We start from the raw sequence: 25,646 nt of genomic DNA on the forward strand, positions 1-25,646 counted from the left end.
GATCAAATTCAGGTCCTCAAACTCAGCCTCCACAGCCTTTACCCGTTTGAGCCATCTCACACCACCACAGCCCAGTCCCTGAAAATTTTATAAAGGCTCTGAGAGAGGCATGGTGCTAATTATCTGTAGGCTTACACAGGGGTCAATGTTTATATGTACTGTAACGCTAAATTCTGTAGCCTATGAGTGAATTCTCAGGTTTAACAGTTTTTGTTGTGCAAACCTTATTCGTTAATTTAACCAATACTTACTGGTTAAATAAAAAATGGCTACAGGCAATTACTGGAGAGATTAGAGCTAAGCGGGTTTCCGAGTAACCTTGAGACAGGTAGAGTCATGAGAGAATGACCATGAATGAGCACATGGCCAGGAGAGATTACAATTTCTTGGGGAATCACTGCTGGGAAGGTAGTCAGGCCAGCAGTTATTAAAGTAGATTAGAAGTTATTCCCCCAGAAATTGTCAAAGCCAGATAAAATAACCACAGCCTGGGTCTCATTTATCTGTAAACTTGTCAGGAATAAGTTTAAAGTTGGCTGTACAAGTCAACATAATTATAAGGCAGCCAGAGCTACATAGTGAAACCCGTCTTGAAAACAGGTTTACTGAATGTAAAAAAATTTTAATTTATTTAATGTATAAGCATACACTGTAGCTGTCGTCAGACACACCAGAAGAGGGCATCAGATTCCATTACAGATGGTTGTGAGTCACAACCATGTGGTTGCTGGGAATTGAACTCAGGACCTCTGGCAAGAACAGTCAGTGCTCTTAACCACTGAGCCATCTCTCCAGCCCGTAAAATTTAAGTCTTAAAATGTATGTATGTACATATAGAAAGGTAAACAGAATGTTAGTGGAAGAGAGCAATTCACAAAAAATGAATAGATTCAAGAAATTGACTTGTATAAAAATTGCCCACTGAAGGGCTGGAGAGATGGCTCAGCGTTTAAGAGCACTGGCTGCTCTTCCAGAGGTCCTGAGTTCAATTTCTAGCAACCATATGGTGGCTCACAACCATCTGGAATAGGATCTGATGTCCTCTTCTGGTGTGTCTTAAGACAGCAATAGTGTACTCATATATAAAATATTTGCCTACTGAAATGTTCATGTAGGATTGCTTTTATTTTTATGAGAATTTAGCCAAGGCTAACCTCCCATCTAACCTGATCTTCCTGCTTCTACCCTATACCCAGTGCAATATACACGTGAGTCAAGCCTCTATCAAGCTACAACCCTAGCCCCAATTTCTACTAGATTTGTATACCTAGCAGTCACTGTTATAAAAATGTAAAGTCATTTTTGTTTTAGAAAATAAAAGCCACCAAAAACTAAAATATAAAGCATTGGTATCTTTATTATGGCATAATGCAGTACTTTGTACAGTAATTCATTTTAATGTAAAAACATTTTATGTACAATTTCAGAGAAACAACTACATAACGGGAACATAAAAACAGGTTGTAATCGCAAAGTCCAGAGTTACTTGATAAAGTGGAAAATACTTTCTCTGTAGAAAATAGTAAAAAGGATAACATTTCCCAATAAGCCCATTTAAACCAAGTAATAGTTGAATTATACATATATTTAGTTTCTGCAATCCAAAAGAAACTTCTCATTTGTTTGTCTGGAAAGCCATGTTTTATTTAAATTGTGTCAACTGAAATTCTTCCCTTCTTCCCTTTCACTGTCTGGTTTATGCCAGATCATTTTTCTATAGGGTAACTCATTAATTCAAAATGTTTTAGCCTCTCCTCCTGAAAGTAGAGCCAGCATGTCCTTTCATCTTCTTGAAATGGCAAATTCTTATTAAATCATGCCCATATTTACTACAAGCCACAGTTATCAACAAAGGAAAAACAATCCCAAAGAATCCTGAGCACAGAGGACAGAGCCATCCGGTCAGAGTTCAAGGGGAAAACAGAATCTAAGTAGAAAAAAGAGCCTGCTTCAGCCACCTACCAGGAGCTGGTGTGGTTATGGAGCCCTTTGATTCCACGTGTTCTGGTGAGGCCAGCTGGGAGGCAAGGAACACACTAAAATGAAGGTCTCAGTTTGATCCAAACAATTGAATTAAAAAAAAAAAAAAATGTGGTTCTGACTTTCCTTCCAGGCCTGTTCTAAGATCTCTGTACAGAATCTCTAGTAAGGCAAGAGGACCCCACCACTCAAGCTTCTGTGCTAGGTGGGATGTTTCCCAGATGAAGAACACAGAGCAGTAGGCACAGCTACACTTCAGGGCCCTCAAAGCAACAGCTTAAAATGGCACAGCTTGTCAGAGGAGGATTCTCTGAGCTGTGGTAATTTTTCAGTGGAGAAGCAGCTTAACAAATAGATTTTACTTTGTAGTTTAAGATCCAGACCATTGAGCAGGGCGGTGGTGGCGCACGCCTTTAATCCCAGCACTTGGGAGGCAGAGGCAGGCGGATTTCTGAGTTCCGAGGCCAGCCTGGTCTACAGAGTGAGTTCCAGGACAGCCAGGGCTACACAGAGAAACCCTGTATCGAAAAACAAAAACAAAAACAAAAAAACAAAAACAAAAAACAAAACAAAACAAAACAAAAAAAAGATCCAGGCCATTGAAAACCAACTTGTCCCACTCTGCTCTTTAAAAGGCCCAGACTGCACACTAGTGGATACATCCCTTCAGGAGCCCTGACTCAGGAAGTGCTCACACTCACTGCACGTTTCTCCGCCTCCTCACTTGTCAAGATGAAAGACATCTTTGTGGGTTTTTTGCAACATTCTTCAGCAACACCAGCTGAGCCCCGTGCTCCCTTTATTTCTTCTTGGTAAGTAAATCTTCCAAAAGTGGAGCACAAGCACTCAACACTTACCCAGTCTCTCTACAGAGAAAACCTAGACGTGTTAGGCATTAGGACCCATGAAAATGTACTTCTATATACACTTGTCTGGAGAATTCACTGGCATACAAGTCACCTAATAAACAGAGTATGTGAAGACACTATAAAGTGAATCTATGCTGTCTGCGTTCTACCCTCAACATCCAGAGGCTGACACAAACTCTTCAAATCAGCGAAGTCTGAAATGGCTTTTGAAAAGCATTGCTCAGTATCAAACCTCAGCAAACACACATATAAACACAGCAATTGTTTGTGAGGAGTCCAGGATGCCAATGCAAACTTAATCCACCCTGGCTTGTGTGGTCCTCCAGAGACTGAGGCATCCAATAAGGGGCTTTCTTTGTAGGATAGGAGTAGGAGACACATATAGAGACTAGAAATGTAGTTTAGCTGTAGGGTGTGTGCATGCTCTGCACGTGTGAGATCCTGAGTTTAGGCCCCAGCGAGTGCACACACACAAAGATGAAATTATAAGATCAACACACAAAGATAGGCAGGTCCATAGTTGGTTTTACTTTGTAAACCTAGAAGTATTTTGGAAAATGATGCAATCAATTTCTATCCCTTTTCAAAATGAAGACAGTTTATGATGGTCAGTCCGACAGTTAAGAAGCCTCTCTCTGCAAGGAAGGGGGGCTGTGAAATGATAAAATGAAAGGAAGCCCTGGGGGCTTTGACAGCAGGACTGGCCCTGGGGTCCACAGTGGGAACAGTTCAGTTCCTTCTGACTTACTGACCGAAGGCTTTACTAAAGCTCCGCTTCTGGCCTTTGTTTGGGGATCTGTTGCTATTGTTGCCACCTCCTGGTCGCTGTCCTCTGAAGTTTCTACTTCCTCCTCGCTGTCCCTGTCCCCGGAAGTTCCTGCTTCCACCCCGCTGTCCTCTGAAAGCACCACGGCTGCCATCCCGCTGACCCCTGCCGCCTCGATATCCTTCCGGGGGGCCTTCCAGCTCCGGCTGCTCCGTGGCCACGGTGAGCTGCCAGCGTCTAGAATCATGCCACTTCTCCTGCGGGTAGAGGGTTTGTTCCATGGCTTTATTAAAAGCCACGAGAAAACTGTCACGTCTCTAAGGAACATGCTGTTAACAAGTGGTTAAAAAGCTGCGGGCACCAAGCCGTATGGCTAGTGTGGGGACAAACCTTCTGAAGGCCAGCCCCCACTCTACACTGTCAATGTGCTGCAGCTGAGGCACACACTTGGCACAGTGCTAGAAAACACAGCAACGGCAAGCGCACAAGGGAGTGCCCTTCAAAGAGCAGCTGGCAGGTGCTGGGCCCAGCTCCTGGAAGGAGCAAGGCAGGCTGAGCAGCAAGGTCACAACAGCACACGGAGACAGTTCTCTGTGGCCCACACTGTCATTCTGCTTTCAGAATAAATGCTGTATGATCTGGGTCTACAAAGAGTAAAGCCAAAAAGAAAATACCTGTATTTCTGTGACTGCTTCAGTGCGGACATCAAAACAAACTCCCTAAAAACCAAAGGAGGAAGAGTTAATCCAACCGACACACTGATATGTCAAAATACAGAGAAAGTAGCAGGCCCTGAGGCAGGGGACCCCAGAGCACGGGTCAGTTAGAGAGTAGCAGCAGGAGGGAATGGGAATACACAATGAATGGCAGAAGTACATTATCTTCCCTTGCTGATGCTCAGTTTTCTGTGAGAACACTAGAACAGGAATGTAGCCAACACTGTCAGATCTCTGATGATAAGCACTCCCCTTATCTATCAGTCGGGGAAGGCACCAACAGCACCAAATTGCTCCTGTAAAGGCACAGTTGGGCTACATCTTTCCGGCTGTAAATTTACCCAGCCACAGCACAGGTGTCAGTAAGGTGCTGGAGGACTCTGGCATCCGTGGGCTTCTCCATGCATGGACAACTCCAGAACACTGGGCCATTCAGGTATCTAGAGGCTTTGCCCTCGAGTAGGTCACAGACTTGAGGCCGTCCATTGTAAGCAATCAGAGTGGGAGAAAATATTATACCCCAAGAACTCTGCCATACAGGTGAGGACTGGGAAGCTGCATTGAGTCTGAGCTCAGTCTTAAAGAACACAGTGGAGTGGAAGACGCTGTAACTGTGGGGGTTTGAATGTGCTTGGCCCATGGGAAGTGGCACTATTAGGAGGTGGCCCTGTTGGAGAAAGCGTCACTGTGTAGATGGTCTCTGAGGTCTCCTAACACTCAAGCTCCATCCGAAAGACTCTCCTCCTAGCTGCCTTTGGATCAAGATTTAGAACTCTTGGCTGAAGGAGCACCGTGTTTGCCTGGACACTGCATGGTCCCCACCATGATGATAATGGACTGTGAGCCAGCCCCAATTAAATGTTCGCCTTGGTCATGGTGTGTTTTCGCAGCAATGAAACCCTAAGACAGTAACCAAGGTCAGCTCCCACTGGAAATACAGTACGACGTGCTTGGCATCCTGTGGTACAGGGTGCTAGGGGTGGCGATGGGGTATTTACACTCAGCTTCTGGAAGATGGCTCATGGTCTCTCTAATCAGGCATTACTTACCTCACAAACATGTTTACCTAATACTGCGCCCTGGGTTTTCCACGAGCATCCGTGTGTGTACATGTGTGTATCTGTGTGACCAGAGGCATTCCACAGAACTATTTCTCCAATAATACTTAGCGACAGCTTAAAAGTTTGGGTGCTAAGATTCTAAGTTTCAAACGAGCTCAAAATACCGAACTAAGCTACTTTATGGTGGCGGCAGGGAAACAGCTGGGTGTTTGGGGTCTAGCACTGTGTGCGGCTTAGCCTGCAGACAGTGTCGAGAGCTGTGGAGAGCATGGAGATGCAGCAGCCCATCAGGCAGGTATGCATCCTCCCCCATGAGATGAGGTCCCAGAGGCCCGGCACTCACCAGTTTTCCCTTGAGGAAGACCATCCCCTTGACTTTAGCATCGATGCTCTCACCCAGCTGCTCCTTAAGTTCCTTCCAAGCGTAACTAATGTTGGGCATCTCAATAGAGCACCGCAGGACCATGGTCACAAAGCCCTTAGGGGAGAGAGGCACATAAACTTGTGTCTTGAACCCAATCTGCATCATAAGCTCTTCTCTAGGGAGGGAAGGACTTCTGGGGAAGCTGCCCCTAACAGCGCACTCCCCAGCCACCCAATGGACACCAGTGTCAGTACCCAGTCCTTAGCTTTCTAAAGGCTCTGCACTGGAGGGACTGGCTGAGCACAGAGAACCGACCGACCATCAATAAACACATGGGATTTCAATGTGCCAAAGGAATTCACCACTGCCATGTTCATGTTAGTGCATTTTAATTCAGTTCTAGCACTTGTTTTGTGTGTTGAGACAGGCTTTCTCCGTAGCTGCGCCTATTCTGGAACTTGCTGGCCTTGAACTCAGGAATCCATAACCCCCTGCCTCCTGGGAGCTGGGATTATAGGCAAGAGGATACCTCACTCGGCTACAGTTTTAGCGTATTTTAATTCTCTTATTTGTCTGTGAGCTTATGTGCAGAGGTTATGAGCTTCAGGTTCAGAAATCTGTTCTCTCCCTCCACTATGTGGATCCCAGAGACTGGATTTAGGTGGTTGTAAGGCTGGGTGGCAGGGTGTTTATCTGCTGAGTCTCCCTGGCCCTTCATTTAAAAGAAAACCGAAGTAAACTATTACCCACAGCAGTCAGTATTGCTTATCCTTCCAACCCACCCCAGGAAAACACCCCTACTGATTCTGTTTTTTGTTAGGAGAATGGCAAACATAGCCAGTGCCTTCATCCTCTAGAAAGAGGAAGCCAATGAGGAAATTCAAATGAACTCTTCTAGTTTTGATTACGACATTTTATAAAGTACAAAACCTTACCGCTTGTGAGTTGATCAGGGAGCGCTGGTCGACCGATGTGGCCCCTGAGATGTGGGCCAGAGCAGCGGCCAGGGCCTCTACAGCTCCCTTCTCCTCAATCAGCTTCTCAGCTGACTGCTTAAAATGGCCAATGGCAGTGGGAGGCACAGAATCCAAGAGCCTGTGCATGAGAGAATGAGAGGAAGAACACTTCAGTGACAAAATAAGTGAGCGTTAGAATGGGCATCAGTGCTAGGGCTGTGGCTATGCTGGCATGAAGATCCTGAGTTCAAGGCCTAGCACTTCATAGAATGGAGGCACTGCCACACTGCCAGCACTGAGGATGAGGGGCAGGAGGATCTGAAGTTCAAGGCCATCCTGCAGTACAGTGAGTTCCAGACACTCTTGGGCTATAGGCTGTCTCAGGATAGGACACAATGGTCTCCACTGTGCATTTGTTTGCTTTTATTGTGCCCTTTGGGACAGGACTTTACTATATCTGCCCGAAACCTGCTGTGCAGAGCAGGATGGCCTCACACTCATGGCTATCCTCTTACTGGGATTCCAGACATGTTTCACCATGCCCAGCCTCCATTCTGCCTTTAAATGAGAGAATATACAGTATTTAACAAAACAAAACAAAACACCGATCACTAATAAGATTGTGCTACTTTTAGAAGTAGACAAAACCACAGCCAGTTACATTCTGCACGTTTGACAAGTGCTCACACAGCAGAACACTGTATGTGCTGCAGGCTGGCCTTGTCTTGGCCGTAACAAATCAGCACATCGGTACACTAAGTAGGGTGAGCTGCACTGGCAAAGGGCCGACAACCCAAACCCTTATTTCCTGAACTAGCTGTACCCCATGGCACCACTAAGGAAGCACGCTAGGGTAAGATCGACTCCAGAGTGCAGCCGTCTGGGGAAGGCTTGGCTCTCCTCGTGCTTTCTTGGCCCTAGATCCCCTTGCCTACCTCCTACTAACTCCTGGGACATCACGATTATCAGCAACCATGTGGTGCTGGGAACTGAACTCAGGACCTCTGCAAGAGCAGCTGGTACTCTTAACCTGAGCCATCTCTCCAGCCCCATGTTAGTCCTCATAAGCACTAAGAAAAGAAACATTAAAGGTATAAGAAGCAGCATGGAAACAGACCTTGGTGGCGGTATAGACTGTACCTGATGGCATCTTTGCTGGAGGCTTTTATTATTTCTGTTGCAGAAGGAACGCCTATCCGTTTAAATTTAATTCCCTACAAGAAAACAAAGCACAATTTCCTGTATGAAGATTACCGTTTCCACTGAGGTTAAGTAACTTACTTCTTAAGTCAAATAAACCACTTCACTCTGTGCCATTTCTCAGGCTCACACTTCTAAGGAGTTACGCTCCTTAGTCTCACTGTGAGACTGTCTGATGCTTTTCTCATCCGTGGACTGAGGCTATGGGATTGGGGACAGAACTAATTCCACAGTGAAGGCCCATCTCCCCTTCAGGGACGGGGCCTCACCCATGTCTGACCCACAGTTCCAGGAGAGAAGGATTCGCTACAGAATTATCAGTTCTGGAAGAAAATTTAGTCTCTCCTCCCCATTTAAAGACAGTCTCAAACCCACAGTGATCCTCCTGTCTCAGCGTCAAGTATTGTAGCTACACGTACCACACGCCAAGTTCATTTGTTTATACTGCTAATGACCCTCCCTATTCTTCCTTCTCCTGCAGTATTTCTCATCATTTTAACACCATTATCTAAGAATTGTCTTTCACATGTATAAGACCAGCAAAGAAAACACAGTTTGCTGCCATGATTCCATGGACTGCCTTCAGAGCTTAACATGTGTTGAATACAAGTTGGGAAATCACTTTACCGCTTTCTGCTCCACTTGAGCTAACTGGTACTCTTCCTTGTGCTGATAGAAGCAGATGCAAACCCCTGTCCTTCCAGCTCTGCCTGTCCGCCCGGAACGATGAATGTAAGACTCCACATCCTGTGGAAATCAAGCATGTGAGTGACATGACAAAGACTAGGCAGCCCATACAGTACTCGGTAAGGATGCCACTCATAGAGGGGTCCCTGTCCTGTGTGCAAAGATCCAAGGTCATGTGTATTTCCAAGCTTCAAGTGGCTGCAGGAAAAGTATTAAAATTTATTTTAGTAATACATCTTATTAATTTAATTCTGTATACTCACAAGTTAGAATATTCTATTCAAAATAGGACATGGAACCAGGCCACACGTCCTAAAGATGAATGTATAAGGAAAATGTACACAGTACAATGAGATGATGACATCTATGGGAAAATGGAGAAGCTGATGCAGAAGACTGAGTATACAGACTAATTTGTAACCTTCCTCTTTCTCTCCATCCATCCAAACATCTAAACTGACTGTGTAGAATTCAGAACATAAGGAAGGGCCTGAAAACTGCATAAAAGTCAATGAAATGACTTTTAGTAACCCAAAGAAACAAAATCAGTAATTTTGTATTGTTATTAATAGACAACGAAAACATTAGACCAAACATACCTTTGGTGGACAACTCTGAACAACCAAGTCAACCTCAGGGATGTCTAATCCACGGGCAGCAACATTGGTTGCCACCAAAACTCCAAAATTGCCGTTTCGGAAACCTTTCAGGGTGATTTCCCTTTGCTTCTGTGGAATGTCACCATGTAAGGACTGGGCATCCTGCCAAAGAAATAAACTGACCTCAGAATTCAGAATTCCAGATGGGACACCACACTCTCCAACAGGCCCAAGGGCTCAGTTGGGGAATCCCCTTGGAAACACCACAATGTGAAAAGCAGATGCCCTTTTAAAAATTTATTTATTTTATGCATGACTGCTCTGCCTGCAGGTACACCTGCAGGCCAGAAGAGAGCATCGGGTCTCACTATATACAGATGGCTGTGAGCCACCATGTGGGTGCAGGCAACTCAAGACCTCTGAAAAGCAAACCGCACTCTTAACCACTAAGCCGCTTAACCTCCAAACCTTTCCTATTTTAAAAGATTTATTTATTTTATGAAGAGCAGATGTTTCTTGCACCTGTTTCTTATATGGAAAAGTCTCTCAACTGTTAGCAGTAATATCAACTGTTTCTAACTACACTCTCCAAGATTGAGAATACCACCCAAAGGAGACGATACCGACTCCGAAGCATAGTGGCTTTACCCGTGAACTTATGAGGAAGGACCCTGACCATCAGAGACACTTCCCTAGCCTAACACAATCTGGAAATCACTGGGCAATTGAAAAGCAGAATGAAAGCAGAGGCCAAGGTAAAGTCTCACTGAAGACCCAGGCTTCGGGCATGAGAAGGACCAACCTGCTTTATGCACGTGTTCTGCGACAGCTCCTGGGCATCCTTCTTTGTTTCACAGAAGATGATCGTACGTCCTTGATGACCACTGTACACTCGGATCACATCCCCGATCACTGCTGCTCTCTCCGTCCAGTGACACTTAATGGCCAGGTGCTTAAGGGAAGAAGCAATACTTAGTAAAGCCCAGATGGACATTCCAGCTCCCTTCTCAACCCTTGTGTCTATCACTTGGTACAGGAGTAAATGCAAGCCTTACAGGGCTGTCTGCTGCACTGCTTACAGGGGAAAAGGAAATAAAAGTCAGGAGCAACACGGTCTGTCTCCAGGCCTCTTACCCTCTTCCAAAGAGCATCTAGCTTCATTGTATTCTATGTAACTCGGAAATACTATTTCCCAGACTCCTGCAGGAAACCAAGTAACAGACAAAAAAGGTCTGTGTGCACTATGCTCCTTCATCCACTTAAAATACAACCTGTAATAACTGCTGTACAGGCCTGCTCTTGGGTGAAGTGAATTCATCTAGGTACCAGAGCCTAAGATGAAACAGATTCAAGATGATGCACCAGACCACTCTGCTGCCCACTAGTGGCTAAACTCTAAATGTAATCACTCTTGTTTATCTAATTCAAACACAAGGTTCCAGAGACTCTGCAATCAGGCTGCTAAATGGTGAAATCCAGAAGCACAGACACCAGACATAAGGAAATGTTACCTGGCTCTGCATGGGCATTTATTATTTATCTGGAAAGAGAGCTTGTATTTTCTATTGTTAAAACTATCAGACAGGAAACAGAATGACTGACAATTTAATACTAATTCCGGCAACTAAATGAATCATTTACCTCCACAGTTATGGCTGCTTTCTGAGTCTTTTTACCAATCAGGTCCACCTGTTCGTATGTAGATTTCATGTATTTCTTAGCAACATTAAATACCCAGTGAGGGCAAGTTGCAGAGAAAAGCAATGTTTGGGGGTTGTCTTCAGAATCTTGGGGGAAAAAGAAGTCAGTGTGAATAATCCAAGCAAGCCTGCATACACAGCACTCCACCTCAGCTGGCACCTCTATAATGCAACACCATTACCACTGACCGAGGGCAGCCAGCCAGGCATCCATGACACAAAAATAAAAAGATGCCGAACATTCCCACCACACAAAAACTGTAAGGATCTGTCATCGTAAAGGATCCCCAATTGACCAAAGTATGTGCAATCAGTTTTCTTTCTAGCCTTTGCCCTCTCACTCACACAGCAACTCCGTCCCATGAAGGAGGCCCACCAACTGGACAACCAACCCCTTAAATCCAGGACCCGGCCTGGATCGCTAAACAGCCCGCAACAAAGCCCACAGCAGGATTTTAATAACCTAGAACTAGGACTAGGGGGTGCAATCCAGAGACGAGGACTTCAGCTCAATCCTCAGCACCCCTCAACGACAAGAGCACAAGCTGATAGGACCAGATCACTCAGTAGATCTCCCTAAGAAGACCTGTGTTATAGAACCAATCCCAGGCACTGTAGAACTCCAACTGTGACCAGAACCCTCTATATGGGTAACGGTGAAAACACTATGTAGGTGGTTGAATAAATCACTTGACAAAGTCTTACTCCCTAACAGTCGATTTATACTTAGTACATATACACTGAAAGTCGTGAGGAAGAGCGTAGCAAGCTGGCAGAATATGAAATTCTTCTTTTATTCTCCCAAGCTTTCAACAATTATATAAAAAAATCTCTTTTCAATTTCCAAGTTAAAAAAAAATTTTTTTTAATTTCAAATTTTAGCCAGGTAGTGGTAGCACATGCCTTTAATACTAGCACTCAGGAAGCAGAGGCAGGAGAATCTGAGTTCAAGGCCAGCCTTGAACAGACTGAATTCCTGGACAACCAGGTCTACAGAGAAACCCTGTATCAGAAAACAAAAGCTTTCCCAAGTGTCTTTAATTATCTTCTAGAAGATAATTTCACCATGAACCTGCCTCAGGTCCCCTGTCAGTCTCTTACATGTGGGCCTTACCTTTCTTGTATGCCACACATAAAATTTCTTCCACTTGATCAGCAAAACCCATATCCAACATCTGGTCGACTTCATCCAGGACAACATGTTTAAGTTTGGTGAGATCTAGCTTGCCATTCTGCAAGTGGTCTTTAATACGACCTGGGGTCCCAACCAGGATATCAATCCCACTCCGCATTCGTTCAACTGTAAAAAATACCAAAGAGAGATGTCTTGTTTTAAGACTCCTTCTCTCCAGCATGAAGAATCCACTTAAATACACTTCATTCTAAACTATTACTAGAGAGCTGTAATATGAGATAAGTAATGACAGCAACAACCCTGGAGGTGGAGGTGCATCCACTCCTGTGAGCACGGGGCCAGCGCACTAACACAGCAGGAAAAACGATCCACTGGGAGACAGTGGCACAAGAATGACTTCCTGTTTGGCTGGCAGAAAGTGTCAAGACTTCACTGACCATAAGTGATAATCTTAGAGAAATAGAAACACTATTTTGGTTTGTTTTGAGGCAGGGCATCAGTATGTAGTTTGGGATGCTTTTGAACTCAGCCCCCTTTCCTGCCGTCACTCATGTGAGACTAACAGGCTTCTCGTGTGGGATGACTGGGTATAAGAAAGTGAAATGGGGCAGGAGTGCAACTACTCTCGGGAAACACCCACTGCGCCTGACGTGGAGGCAACCTAGAGGCTTTCTGACTGTGCTGCCGCTGTAGTCTATGGACTACACTAGGTACCCTGTTATTTCATACAACCTTCACAAACAGGAAAACTAAGCAACCTACCTAATTAGTATGGAATCAGTCAAGACTCAATCAAACCCAGGCCTTCCAAAGCCAGAGAGGACAGAAACCATACTCACTGTGTGCTGATGTTTGATTCTCCTTTCCTAGAGAGAGCATGGTTCTGACTAGGAAGCAATAGAATAGGAAGGGAAGAAGGGACTGCACCCTTAGCTGATGCTTGTGAAAAAAAGGGCCATCTTCAGCAAAAAATGCACATGTAAAAGAAACAAGACTGACACCCTGGGTCTGTTCTGTTAGTCAATAAATACTACACACCCCAATGAAGACTTACCTAGAATCACCTAGGACCCTGCTCTGCGACACCCTTCAACAGCACGCAAGAGAGAAACCCCGAGAATGTGACACACTTCAAGTTGAGGGGCACCCACAACACCCTCCCTCAGCTTCTGAATGTACTTACTTTGACCACCGTAGGGTGTGCCACCATAAAAACAAGCTACTGAGAGCTTTTTGGTGATGTCACTGAAGTCTTTGCTCACTTGATTTGCTAGCTCTCTTGTGGGTGCGAGGACCAGCACCTGAAAGACAGGAAGCCAGGGTTTTACAGCGCTGTGCAGCATGTCTCTCTGCCACTCCACAATTCACAATGCTCAGCTCATCCGACCCATCTTGCCATACAGGAAACAGTCACCATGTGCTCTGTGATAAATCTCACCCGCTACATGGACAGGAGCTAATACCATCCCCAGGCAGTGTTCTAGTAGCCTGTGGTTACACCATTCACAAGTAGGTGTGAACACGTTGCTGCTCCAGAGAACTAGTGGAGAACTACCAAGGTCCAGGAAAACAACCTGGAGGAGCTACACCCACATTAGCTGATGTTCCAGTTTTCCCTGGTGCCTTAGGCACTGAGAAGTACTCTCTACTTATTATTCCGAATTAATTCTCAACAACCTTTGAGGCAGACATTAAAGAGTAAATGACTGGAGTCCAAGGGCCAGATGGAGGCCAAGCTCAAGGGGCCAACCCTTATAGACAGATTCTCTACACTCAATGGGCCATGTCTGGGCAATAGCAGAAACAACCATCCAGAAGCCAGTCACGGCAGTGGATACTTTCATACTCCCAGAACAAGAGGCAGAGGCAAGTGAATCTGTGAGCTACAAGTGAATCTGTGAGCTAGGAACCAGCCAAGTCTACAGAGACCGTGTCAGTAAATAAATAAATATCTAGGACCAGGTTTGTGAGCCCCAAGAACATCCAACATTTTAAAGGAAATACAAATATTAGTAAACATGATCACAACCATGGGGCATGTTACAGGAGCAAACACACAGAACTGATGACCAACCGACTGACTCACCCCAGCCTATTCTCAGATAGGCTGGGTGCGACAAGGAGCTCAGAGGTTCTGGATGCTGTCCCTGAGCCTGTGATGCACTTAAGATAGTTACCTGAGGGGCTCGGCCTCTCTTCCTGTCTTGTAGCCCACCTTGAAGTTTCTCAATCAAAGGAATGGCAAAGGAAAATGTCTTCCCGGTTCCCGTCCGTGCCTGGGCAATTAAGTCCTTCCCACTGTACACATGGTGGAACGTCTTGGCTTGTACAGGAAACAGGAAGTTCACCCCACGAGCTGTGAACGAATCAACTGGGTTACCTTTGTTTTATTTCCAGTGTGAGGGAGCAAACCCTGAGACTTTGCTAAACTACCAACTCCAACTAACACAGTCATACTCGTGGTCCTGCAGAATCAGGATTCTACACTTTCTTCCTTCCTTTGCCCAGATCCTACCTTTTCACGAACATCTGCAAAGTCAGTCAATATATTCCCAGTAGGGAAAAACCCACGAGACTGAAAACTATTTTTACTAACTTTTCACTGTAATTTAAATAGTGTGATTGTGACTTTTGATCAAATCTCACCTACAAGCTCATCTGAACTTTAAAAACGGAGGCACTAGGACTCTAGTCATTTACTCTTCAATCCTGTGCTGTGTGTGCCGGGGGAAGCATCTGAACTACTCAGCTGGACAGACAGATCAAAGAATCCAACATCCTGGAGACATCCACTCATGTGGAAGTGGATGAGAGAGATCACAGAAAATGTCAATCATCTCACTCTGGATGTGGACTCAGTTTTAGTAACTGACCCCAAACAGCACAACTCCACCTGTAACACACGGTCTCCTCCAGTGTAGCATAGGTGCCTGCAGGAAGAACTGGTCTCTATTCACTGCAACAGAGAGAGTTAAAGTATGGTGTTCTGGACCTCACCTTTGAGAAGCTTGACAGTCTCTTCAGATATGGGGAAATTAGAGAAAGCTCCTTCTCTCTCTTCCACAGGTACTTCCTGTCAAAGCAAAAGATCACAGAAATCAGTCGTTCACACACAAGTGAATGTGGGAAGCCTCTGGAAAGGACACTTCCTGTCTGACTCCGAGGAACTGAGTTTGATCAGCAGAACCCACAAGGCAGAGAACTGACCCCACAAGCTGTCCGGCTTTCTTGCACACGCCATGGCACGTGTGCCAGCCCTCCTCAAAAACTGAATGGTTTTTAAAAAGAGAACAGCTCACCTAAACATATTAGTTTACAAACCAATCAAAGAGGGGCAGGTGAGATGGCTTGGTTCGTAAAAGCTCTGGCTAACCTGACAGGACAACTGAGTTCAATCTTCAGACCCCACAATGAGCCTATGGAGGCCAGAGCCCCTCTGCAGCTTGTTACACACCCCAGAGTGGTGCTGACAACAAATTTTCTTCTATCAAAAAAGAATGCATGAGCAAGGCCCCGGGCTCAGCCTCCACCACCCAAACACTTTAAAAATCATTACAATTATGTGGAGTTATTACCTACTTTTCAGTAACAATGAAACAGCCTAGTACAACTTTGCCAGCAGGTGGGAGAACTTATCCCCAAGCCTGACAACCCAAGATCCATCCCCAGGATCCCCACACAGTAGAGGGAGAGAATGAGAACACGCACGCACGCACGCACTCACCTTTTCTGTCTCACTACTACTTTCTTCCCCAGGAGCTTCACTGGAGTTGGAACTTGGTTCGGAATGGGAGAGTCCATTCTTCAGCCTGGGGCTTTTCTCTCCCATGTCTCCATCTGCTTCCTTCCCTTTCTTCGTCTTCTTGGGCTTAGGAGCCTCTGCCTCTTCTTCAGAAGGCTCCTCGGTTTTTCTCTCTTTGGTTTTAGCAGAGGCTGCTTTCTTCTCCAGGGGCTCCTTCTTCTTCTTGGAGGATTTGCTTTTAGAAGCAGTGTCGTCTTGAGGTTCCTCCTCCTGCTTCTTGGCCTTCTTGGATTTAGGAGGATCCACGTCATCTTCAGAAGGCCCTTTCTTTTTAACTGCTTTAGCTTTGGAGGAAGCGGCCTCTTCCATGCCTTCTGTTGCTTCTTCGGTCTTAGATTTTGGCTTCTCTTTTTTAGTTTTCTAGAAATTTATAGAAGACAATAAACAAAGCTGCAGCTATAGTTGTGTAAGGCCTGTCAATGCTTCAGTTCAACTTACAGTTGCGAAAAATACAGCTTTAGGCATTTCAACACTGTGTAAGTTAAAAATCAACCCGAAATCATACACATACGGGTAATGTGGACCAAGCTGCTGTATTTAGAAGTGTGGGTGCACATGTGCAAACACTTTAAAGGAGACCATGAATTTGAAATGAGCAAAGTGGGAATGAAAGGCGTTGGAAGGAGGAAAGGGGAGGGGAACAATGACATAATTATGATTCTGGCTGTCCTAGGAATGAACGCTGCAGACCAGGCTGGTGTCAAACTCACAAGAGAGCTGACTGCCTATGCCTCCTAGGATTAAAGTCATGTGCTACTACACCTGGCTTAATGTAATTTTAATTAAAATAATAAAAGGTCACAGCATGCTTTTTAATACTACTTCTTAGCTAAGTTGAAATAAGTATATACCAATAATCATTAGCATGGGGGAATAAAAGTTCTTCAAACTGAGTCTTCAGGTCATATTGGTCAACCATTATAAAACTAATTTTTTTTTAAAAAGAGATTCCCCCAAGGTTCAAAACTACATACTCCAAAAAATGGTTAGGGGGCAAAATGCTTATTGTGCCAGCATGAGGGCTTGACAGGAAGCTCTAGCACCCATAGAGAAAAATGGGTGTGGTGGCACATGGCTGTCACTCTAGCTGGTGGGGCTTGAGTGGGGAGCTAGCCAGCCCAGGTGAATCAGAGCTCCAGATACAGAGAGAAACTTTGTGCCTAAAGGTATGTGTTATTACAAGCCAGGGAAGGGGTGATACACATGTTTAATCCCAGCACTCAGGAGTTAGAGGCAGGTGGATCTCTAAGTTCCAGGCCAGCCTAGTCTACACAGTGAGTTCCACGACAGCCAGGGCTACACTGAGAGGATGTCTTAGGCATGGGGGTAGAGTAGCAGGTGATAAAGGCTGATTGACCTCTGACTTCCGTACTTGCAGGGGCAAGCATATCTATCCCCACTCAGGACACACACAGTTAACAGTGAGCAAGCACTGTCCAAAAGGTAACGGTGAAAGAAAGAAAACTCAGACAAATGATTGTAAAAACAGGATTCTTTTCCCTTCTAAGTTTCTATATGGTAAAACACTCTCGAGAAATGTGTGCTTCAATGTGAACTCACGTAGACGCGATATGAAACAAACAAAAACCACCAAAAAATTTTTTCATCCAACCCATCATTCTCTTACATGAAACTTTATTTAGATGTACTTTTCATATCACGGAAAATTTGTCCTGATTACTAGCCACCTACAAGACTCTAGTAGTGTTCAGGGCAGAAAGTATACAACTAAATTGCAATGGGCTAAATTCTCAAATCATGGCAACCTTCCAAATAGTTCATGTCTTAGTGACCTCCAGCCATAAAATTATGTCGTTGATACTTCAAAATTTGCTACCGTTATCAACCATAATGTAAACATCTAATATGCAGAATATCTGACAGGTTGAGAACCTCTGGGCTAGGAAGGGCTAGAGCTACCACTCAGTAGTACAGCATCTGCCAACACGTGAGTGGCCCAAGGTTTGGTCCCTGGTACCACAAAAATCATCTTTAAAATATGAATTATGCTTTAATCCCAGCACTTGGGAGGCAGAGGCAGGCGGATTTCTGAGTTCGAGGCCAGCCTGGTCTACAGAGTGAGTTTCAGGACAGCCAGGGCTACAGAGAAACCCTGTCTCGAAAAAAAAAAAAAAAACAAATATAAATTATGGACAATCTCTCCGCCCCAAGAACATCTATTACATATGTGAAGAATAGTTAGTCGAGTTTGGAACATAAACGCGAACTCAGGTCCATCCCTCCTGACTTCAGCATCAGGCAGCTGAACACGAGGATGCAAACCGGGAACGCTGTGCTCCCTGTGGTTTCCACCTAATCCAAACCATTCTGCTGTTTCTTTAAAAGGCTCCTACCTGAAAAGCCCCCCGGAGACAGCAAAACCCTCAACTAAATCGTGCAACATAGGAGTTCCGGCACAATTTTCGTCCCCTCTTACTTTGATCATTAGACTGTCACAAGTTAAATCTTCTCATGCAAGGAATTAAGAAGAGAGAAGGCGATTTAACAGATCCTTCTATGTAATAGGGTGATCACTTAGCCAACCTCGTTTTATGCTTTGTTTTTTGTTTTTTTTTTCTCTTTTAAAGGAAGAACCGTGTCTGTGTGTCACTGCAGATGCCGACCATGTGCGCAAGTTTCAGACTTTGCCGTCTTCGGCTCCAGTCTCTACTGTGACGCGATCTGCAATCTCCTTCCGCACTCTCAAGCCCGGCCAGCCGGCACGGCGTGTCAGAGGGCCGGCCACGCGCTCCCGACCCGGCCCGACTCAGCTCGGGGCCCCCAGGCTCACCTTCTCTCTTGGCTTCGGCAGCGTCTCCATGCTCTCCTCGGCCTCGTCCGACCCCAACTTGGACGCACTGCGGAGTTTTCCCGGCATTATTCAGCAAGAGCTGCTCAGGCCTACCGGCTTCCTCAACCGCGTGCAAAGGAGAGAGAGCGACTGAGAAAGCGGACCGCCTCTCGGCCCGGCCTATCTCGTCATTTCCGTAGCGGAGCACATCCGGCGGAAGTTGAGTTCACCGGCAGGGCTGCGGTGCGCGCGGCTTTGGATGGGTCCCGTGGGTTCGGCGTGGAGGTGCTCTGCGTGTTCTAACTACAGCCGGATTGCCACCGGCCCTGTGAACGCCCGCTAGACTTGGATAACGACCTTGAATCTGACTCTGCTGCCTCCACTTTCCGAGTCTGGGATTACCAGCCGGCAACATTTTTCCACGAAAAGTCGTGCGATGTGTACGCCACCTGTGGAAAACTGATGGGAGGTGCCAGCTAAACCCTGGTGCCTTGGTGAGCACCGGAATTCACGGACCAGCGAGATAACCTCAGTCCTGGTGACCTGAATTTGTGATCCCTGGACCGCGCACAGTTATTTTGCACGCGCGCGCAGTGGCACCCAGGACACCCACGTACATGCCCCAAGAACCAGAATTGGCTGGGCGTATGGGGTACACACCGCAGATCTCAGCACTCAGGAGCAAGTGGTGCACATAGTTCAAGGCCAGATTTTTGTCTCAACAGTTCTCTCTCCCACCCTAAACAAAAACCCCCACAATTCAGGAAAGTCTGGCCCTTTATGCATGTGTGCACTTTATAAACTTCCTGGGCATTCTTGTAATGACAGACAGGATTCTAGTAACATCCAAGCCCTGCTTGTCCTCAAGCACTCCAGACCAAAGTTTTTCAATCCGTGAGTTGCTACTCAGTTGGGGTTCAATGACCCTTTCACAGGGGTCACATATCAAACATTTACATTAAAATTCAACAGCAAAGTTACAGTTATGAAGTAGCAACAAAATTAATTTTATGATTGGAGGCCCCACAACATAAGGGCTTGCAGCATTAGGAAGATTGAGAACCAGTTACAGACATGAGATGGGCAATTATCACGGGGTTTGAGGGCACCCTCAGCCCCATAACAGGGCCTTGAGACTAGGAAAAGGTTCCCAAGATGCCTAAATTGGACAGGTTGCTACTTCAATCAGGTAAGGGAAAGTGGCCAATTGAATGGTCAGTGACAATGTTAGTTTTGTGTCAGGTTTTCATTGTATATCCCTGACTGCCCTTGAAATCAAAGATCTGCCTATGCTGGGATTAAAAATTTGCAAGACCACACTAAGTAGTAAGTTGTAGAGCTTCTTCTGAAGAACCAGTGATTCTAGGAACTGGGAGACAGTTTATCATAGTAGTTTGGAAAATCAGAGTGGAGGGCTGGTGAGATGGCTCAGTGGTTAAGAGCACTGACTGCTCTTCCAGAGATCGCCCTGAGTTCAATTCACAACCATCTGTGGTGAGATCTGCTGCCCTCTTCTGGTGTGTCTGAAGACAGCTTAGAGTGTACTCATATACATAAAATAAATAAGTAAATCTTTATTTAAAAAAAAAAAAAAGATACTTCATTGCTCACTCATCCCTCAATTTGGTGATCAATCACCAAATTGGGTGTGTGCATGTTAGGCTCTGCCACTGTTCCTTCTTCTGATGTGTCCAGAGACGGCTACAGTGTACTCACATACATAAAATAAATGCTTTAAAAAAAGAAAAATGAGCCGGGCAGTGGTGGCGCCCACCTTTAATCCCAGCACTTGGGAGGCAGAGGCAGGCGGATTTCTGAGTTCAAGACCAGCCTGGTCTACAGAGAGAGTTCCAGGACAGCCAGGACTACACAGAGAAACCCTGTCTCGAAAAACAAACAAACAAACAAAAGAGAGAGAGAGAGAGAGAGAGAGAGAGGAGCTGATCCTCTTCTTTATGAGAGAGAGAGAGAGAGAGAGAGAGAGAGAGAGAGAGAGAGAGAGTGTGAGAGAGAGAGAGAGAGAGAGAGAGAGAGAGAGAGAGAGAGAGAGAGAGAGAGTGTGTGTGTGTGTGTGTGTGAGTGGAGCCGATCCTCTTCTTTATGTGGGTTGTGGGTTCTAGGTACAGAACTCGATTCTTCAAGCTTGCATCATGAGGTAGCAAGCTGACATCTCACAGGCCCTAAGAAAATGTTTCTAAATGGACCCAGTGTAATGTTAGGCTAACTTTGGGAGAGACAGCAGAGTATAGTGGAAGAAATTCTGGATTCAAATCTTGAGCACTGCTGCTTTGGACTTTGGGTCTGAAGTGAGCCTCTGAAGGCTAGAAATGCAAATGTTCACGGGAAAAAAACACGCATGAATGTATGTATGTATGTACGTACATATGTATTGGCTTGGGACACAGAGATCCACCTTCATCTACTTCCCTGAGTGCTGGGATGAAAGTTGTGTGTCACTCCTGCTCAGCTAAGTTTTTTTTTCTTTTAAGATAAAAGCTATTATTTAATTTTGTTAGAACCCCTACTCATGAAAAGGGTAACCTTTAGCAGGTAGATTATTGAAATGCACCTGATCAAAACAAGGCCCAGAAAGCCCTCCAGTGTTGACTCACCACTCTCTTCCTCAGGGAAGACCACAGCAATAAGGGCTACGCATAGTTCATAAGACTTTGACAGTGTTTCTTTAGCTATTCTGTGCTTTTGTCTAAATGGTTATTCCCAGACCCTTTGTTGGTTTTATGTGTTTCTGGGTCTATGTGATTGTACACATGCCTTCTGTTACCCTTGGAGACCAGAAGAGGACACTGGATGCCTTGGGGCTGGGTCTTAAGCTGAGCCATCTCTTTGGTTTCTGCCAAGGGAAGCTCTGTCTCTTGCTCTCTGAACTTGCTAGTCACTGTGCTATCATGAGTTTGGACTTATATATCCTATTATTTCACTAGATTCTGAGTTCTAGAAGGTAGAAACCAAGGACTGCTCATTCACCTAAAAACTGCTCAGGACACTGTGGACACACCATGATGTAATGTGAACATACTAGTACTCAGGCAGTGTAGTAGACTTGAGTATAAAGTTAGAGTTCACAATCACAAAGGTGCAGATCAATTAACCCTCAGCAACAATAGTCAGCAACCCTTTCCTCACCGAGGAATCCCAGAGATAGATTGCATAATGCTTTACTAACTTGAAAATATTTGCACGCAATGAAGCAAGGACAGCAGCTGCCAAAAGGCATTGAACTGTTCAAAGAAAACCAACCGAATTGAATCAGCCTGTGGACTACAAATATGTTTTGACATCAGGATGCAGACTAGGGAGGATGTTATGATGGGGCCAAGGAAAGCTAACAGGCAGTGGAACCAGCCCAAAAGAAGTCTGCTGCTTCTGAATGCTAGATATGCCAGTAACAAGGATGAAAGGTGTTTGACAGCTGATGAGCACTTTGACATTGGACATGGAGACAGTTTTGAGTTTGACCAGCTGGTTTTCTGTCTTTGGTCCAATATTTCCTTACTATGACATTTTGGAATATTGTATATCCTGTGATGCTGGAGGTATGGGATCTGCTTTCGGATTTTGACTTTATAGACTACAGTTAAGTGATTGGATGAATCTCAGAAGAGACTTCGAACTTTTAACATTGTTGAAACTGTTACAGATTATGGGATCTTTTGAAGATGGACTAATGTATTTCTCATGATGCTATAAGCTAGGTATGGCCCCCAGACTCATGTATTTGAACAAGCCTATAGGGGCCAGGGAGTGGTGGTTTTAATATGCTTGACCCAGAGGGTAGCACTATTAGGTGTGGCCTTGTTGAAGTGTTACTGTGAGGGTGGGCTTTGAGATCCTCCTCTTTGGGGCCTGGGAGACAGTCTCTCCTGGTGGCCTTCAGATCAAGACGTAGAATTCTCAGCTCCTCCTGCACCATACCTTCCTGAACTCTGCCATGCTTCCTGCCTCATAACCACCACCTTATTTTCTATTCATAACTTTAGTTTCTTCTCCACTATCCACAGCCAAATCTCTAAAGAAGAGCTCTTCACCTTTGCTACACGTGTAACTTCAGTCTTATGATATCCAGGTTGGCCTCAAACTCACCATCCAGCCTATTAAACTCTAGAATTATACATGCTGTAATTAAAGGTATATACCAGCATGTCCACTATTTCTACTTCTTAGTCTCCTATTCTTGCTTAGTGCTAAATGGCTTCTACTCTCAATACTCCACTGGTTGTTCTTTATGTAAGAAAATTTCCTTCCTGTCAAATCTAGTGACAAACTCAGACTTGTTTCCTTATTCCCTATGAAAAGACTGCTATTCCTAGCTTTCTGCCTCTTCTCAATGTTCCTGTCAATGGACTCTCCTTCACTTAATGTATGAAATATATAATCTCGACTCTGAAAATGCTCTCCTTGCATAACTGTATTTATGTTGAATACAACCTTATTATTCCCAAATCTGTATCTCTGCAAATCTCAGGCTTCAGATATATAATCCCAACTGTCTCTTCTTAGACTCTTATGGGGCTTACTCAATATTTAAGTACACCCAGCATTCAGGTGTAATGGTACATCTTTAATCCCAGCACTGGGAGACAGAGACAGGCAGATCTCTAGATTTCAGGGTCAATCTGGTCTGCATAGTGAGGACAGCCAGAGCTATGTGGAGACTTAAATTTTTAAAGAAACAAACACAAACGCGTGCGTGTGCGTGTGTGTTTATAGCCCTGAATTAATCATGTCCCTACTCCTTCCCATAGAACTTTACTTCCTTGTCTCAGTATTCTTTTTGATGCTGTTTTTCTGGTTTTCAAGATGGGGTTCTGGTGTATAACCCAAGCTGTCCTAAACCCAGAAACTGCCTGCCTCTGCCTCATGAGTGAGTGCCAGCATCCTAATGACAAAAATCTTGGCTTCTTTCAGCCTTTCATTATCTAGTCCAAACATCTGAATCCTAACAATAACATCTCCTAAACCCCTCTGTAATATACCATGTTTCTTGTTTCTTGAGACAGTCTCAGCGTGTAGCTTTGACTAGCTTAAAACTCATTATGCAGATCTGGCTGACTTCAAACTCTGAGAAATCCACTTGCCTTGTTCCTGAGTGCCAGAATTAAAACCATGAACCACCATGACAGCTTTACCCATATTTCCAATATCCACCACTGCTATTTTGGGTTGCAGAAAAACTAGGCTTCTGTGAGCTTAAATCTCCACTCCGCTACTTAACAAGCTATGACTTTAGATCTCTCAAAGTGCACTGGTTCTCATCACATAAAATATTACTAATCAGTTTGGCTCACCAGCTTCTCTCTACATTGAGTTACTTCTACAACTTGTTTTTTCATTCAGTGTTAAGAATTACCCTTTCCGCCGGGCAGTGGTGACGCATGCCTTTAAAAAAAAAGAAAAAATTACCCTTTCCTTTACAAGCTAGGCAAGCACTCTACCACTCAACTCTATGCCTACCCCTCCTACACCCTCTTCAGAGGTCTCCTGGCCTCCTAGCCCTCCTCCAACACAAGAAGCCAGCAATCTTTCTGAAATACAAATCTAATCATGTTACTCCTCAGAGCTGGAGAGATGGCTCAGCAGTTAAGAGCACTGGCTGCTCTTTTAGAGGACCTATACAACAGCTCCACAAACATCTGTAATTCTAGTTGCAGGAGATTCAAAGCCTCTAATAGTACCAGGCATACACATAGTACACATACATACAGACAACACACACACAAACACACACACACACACACTTTAAAAAGCCCCAATCGTATGATTTCTGACCTGTTAAAACCTTTATGAAGAGGTAGTTCCAGCTCTGCTAGTGGGTTGGACTTCCTCAAATATTTCAGTTGTCTTGAAAATGTAAAATTTCACCAGGTAGTGGTGGCACATGCCTTTAATCCCAGCACTTCGGAGGCAGAGGCAGGTGGATTTCTGAGTTCGAGGCCAACCTGGTCTACAGAGTGAGTTCCAGGACAGCCAGGGCTACACAGAGAAACCCTGTCTCGAAAAACCAAAAAAAAAAAAAAAAAAAAAAAACAAAACAAAACAAAAAAACCTTTAAAATGTTCTTTCCATTGTCCTCAGTAAAAATGGAAGTCCATAACAATAAAGAGAAGGCTTTTAACACTGGACACTCAAGACTGTATTCAATCTTGCTCTTGCCATTAACCTACTACAGGCAACCCAGTCTGAGAATCTTTAGATGTACTCTGACTTCCTGTATATGTTCTCTCTGCCTGCAAGCTCTCACCCTTCCAAAGTCATCTGGCCAGTGACAATCAGTTCAAGTTTGAAGCTAGTCTAAGGTACATAAAAGTCTCAAAAACAACAACAACAAAACTGCTGGGTGGTGGTGGCGCACGCCTTTAATCCCAGCACTTGGGAGGCAGAGGCAGGCAGATTTCTGAGTTCAAGGCCAGCCTGGTCTACAGAGTGAGTTCCAGGACAGCCAGGGATACACAGAGAAACCCTGTCTTGAAAAACAACAACAACAAAAAAAAACCCAACCAACCAACCAAACAAACAAACCCCACAAAAAAACCTAAAAAATAAATCAATCACAAAACTAAAACTAAATTCCTCCTCCTACTATAGGCACATTCCAGCCCTCTGCTTTTGTCTCAGTTTTATTCTGCCAAGTCTACTGTGTCTGGGTGAGTGTAGACAATGAGTTTTATAAAATTAAAAATTAGTGCCTGTGTTCCATTTATAAATGTGTGCTCTAGTGATTGCCAGAGAGTAGATATACAGACATTCAATAAATGACTGACAAATAAAGGAGTGTATACTGCTTGCACACCAATCTACCTGAATCTGTCTATTAAGTTAAACCAGTCAGCAAACAGGTCACCAGGTACCAGGCTGATAATGTGGAAAGGGTCTTGTCCTTCATCCATCAAAGAACGGTTTGACGTCCCTCGTGGTTTAGATTACAGGAAACCCTAGGGTTAGCTTGACTTCCATGTCTTAGAAATGTTTAAAAATTACATGGAGAAAACTCTTAACACAGAA

The 25,646-nt window shown here is 44.7% G+C and overlaps 1 protein-coding gene across 1 annotated transcript; it reads right to left on the reverse strand.

The window, feature by feature from the left end:
- Nucleotides 1-1,339: 1,339 nt before the first annotated feature.
- Nucleotides 1,340-18,826, reverse strand: Ddx21 (DExD-box helicase 21). Its single transcript, XM_034524431.2, has 15 exons — nucleotides 18,627-18,826; nucleotides 15,758-16,195; nucleotides 15,031-15,106; nucleotides 14,211-14,389; nucleotides 13,217-13,334; nucleotides 12,013-12,198; nucleotides 10,840-10,985; nucleotides 10,001-10,150; nucleotides 9,199-9,360; nucleotides 8,540-8,659; nucleotides 7,853-7,926; nucleotides 6,692-6,851; nucleotides 5,736-5,870; nucleotides 4,290-4,334; nucleotides 1,340-3,872 (listed from the first exon to the last, which is right to left on the reverse strand). Exons 1-15 carry the CDS (start codon nucleotides 18,711-18,713, stop codon nucleotides 3,594-3,596), a joined length of 2,355 nt encoding a protein of 784 aa, XP_034380322.1. The 5' UTR covers nucleotides 18,714-18,826; the 3' UTR covers nucleotides 1,340-3,593.
- Nucleotides 18,827-25,646: the final 6,820 nt, after the last annotated feature.

Source organism: Arvicanthis niloticus, chromosome 20 (genome assembly GCF_011762505.2).
Source record: "Arvicanthis niloticus isolate mArvNil1 chromosome 20, mArvNil1.pat.X, whole genome shotgun sequence".
Lineage (NCBI taxonomy): Eukaryota > Metazoa > Chordata > Mammalia > Rodentia > Muridae > Arvicanthis > Arvicanthis niloticus.

Coding starts and splice junctions, on each gene's coding strand:
- Ddx21 (XM_034524431.2), bottom strand. CDS start 18,713: ATGCCGGGAAAACTCCGCAGTGCGTCCAAGTTGGGGTCGGACGAGGCC. Junction 13,335..14,210: donor AGAGAGGCCGAGCCCCTCAG/GTAACTATCTTA, acceptor CCTGTCTTTCAG/GTGCTGGTCCTCGCACCCAC. Junction 9,361..10,000: donor AGAACACGTGCATAAAGCAG/GTTGGTCCTTCT, acceptor TTTCTTTGGCAG/GATGCCCAGTCCTTACATGG.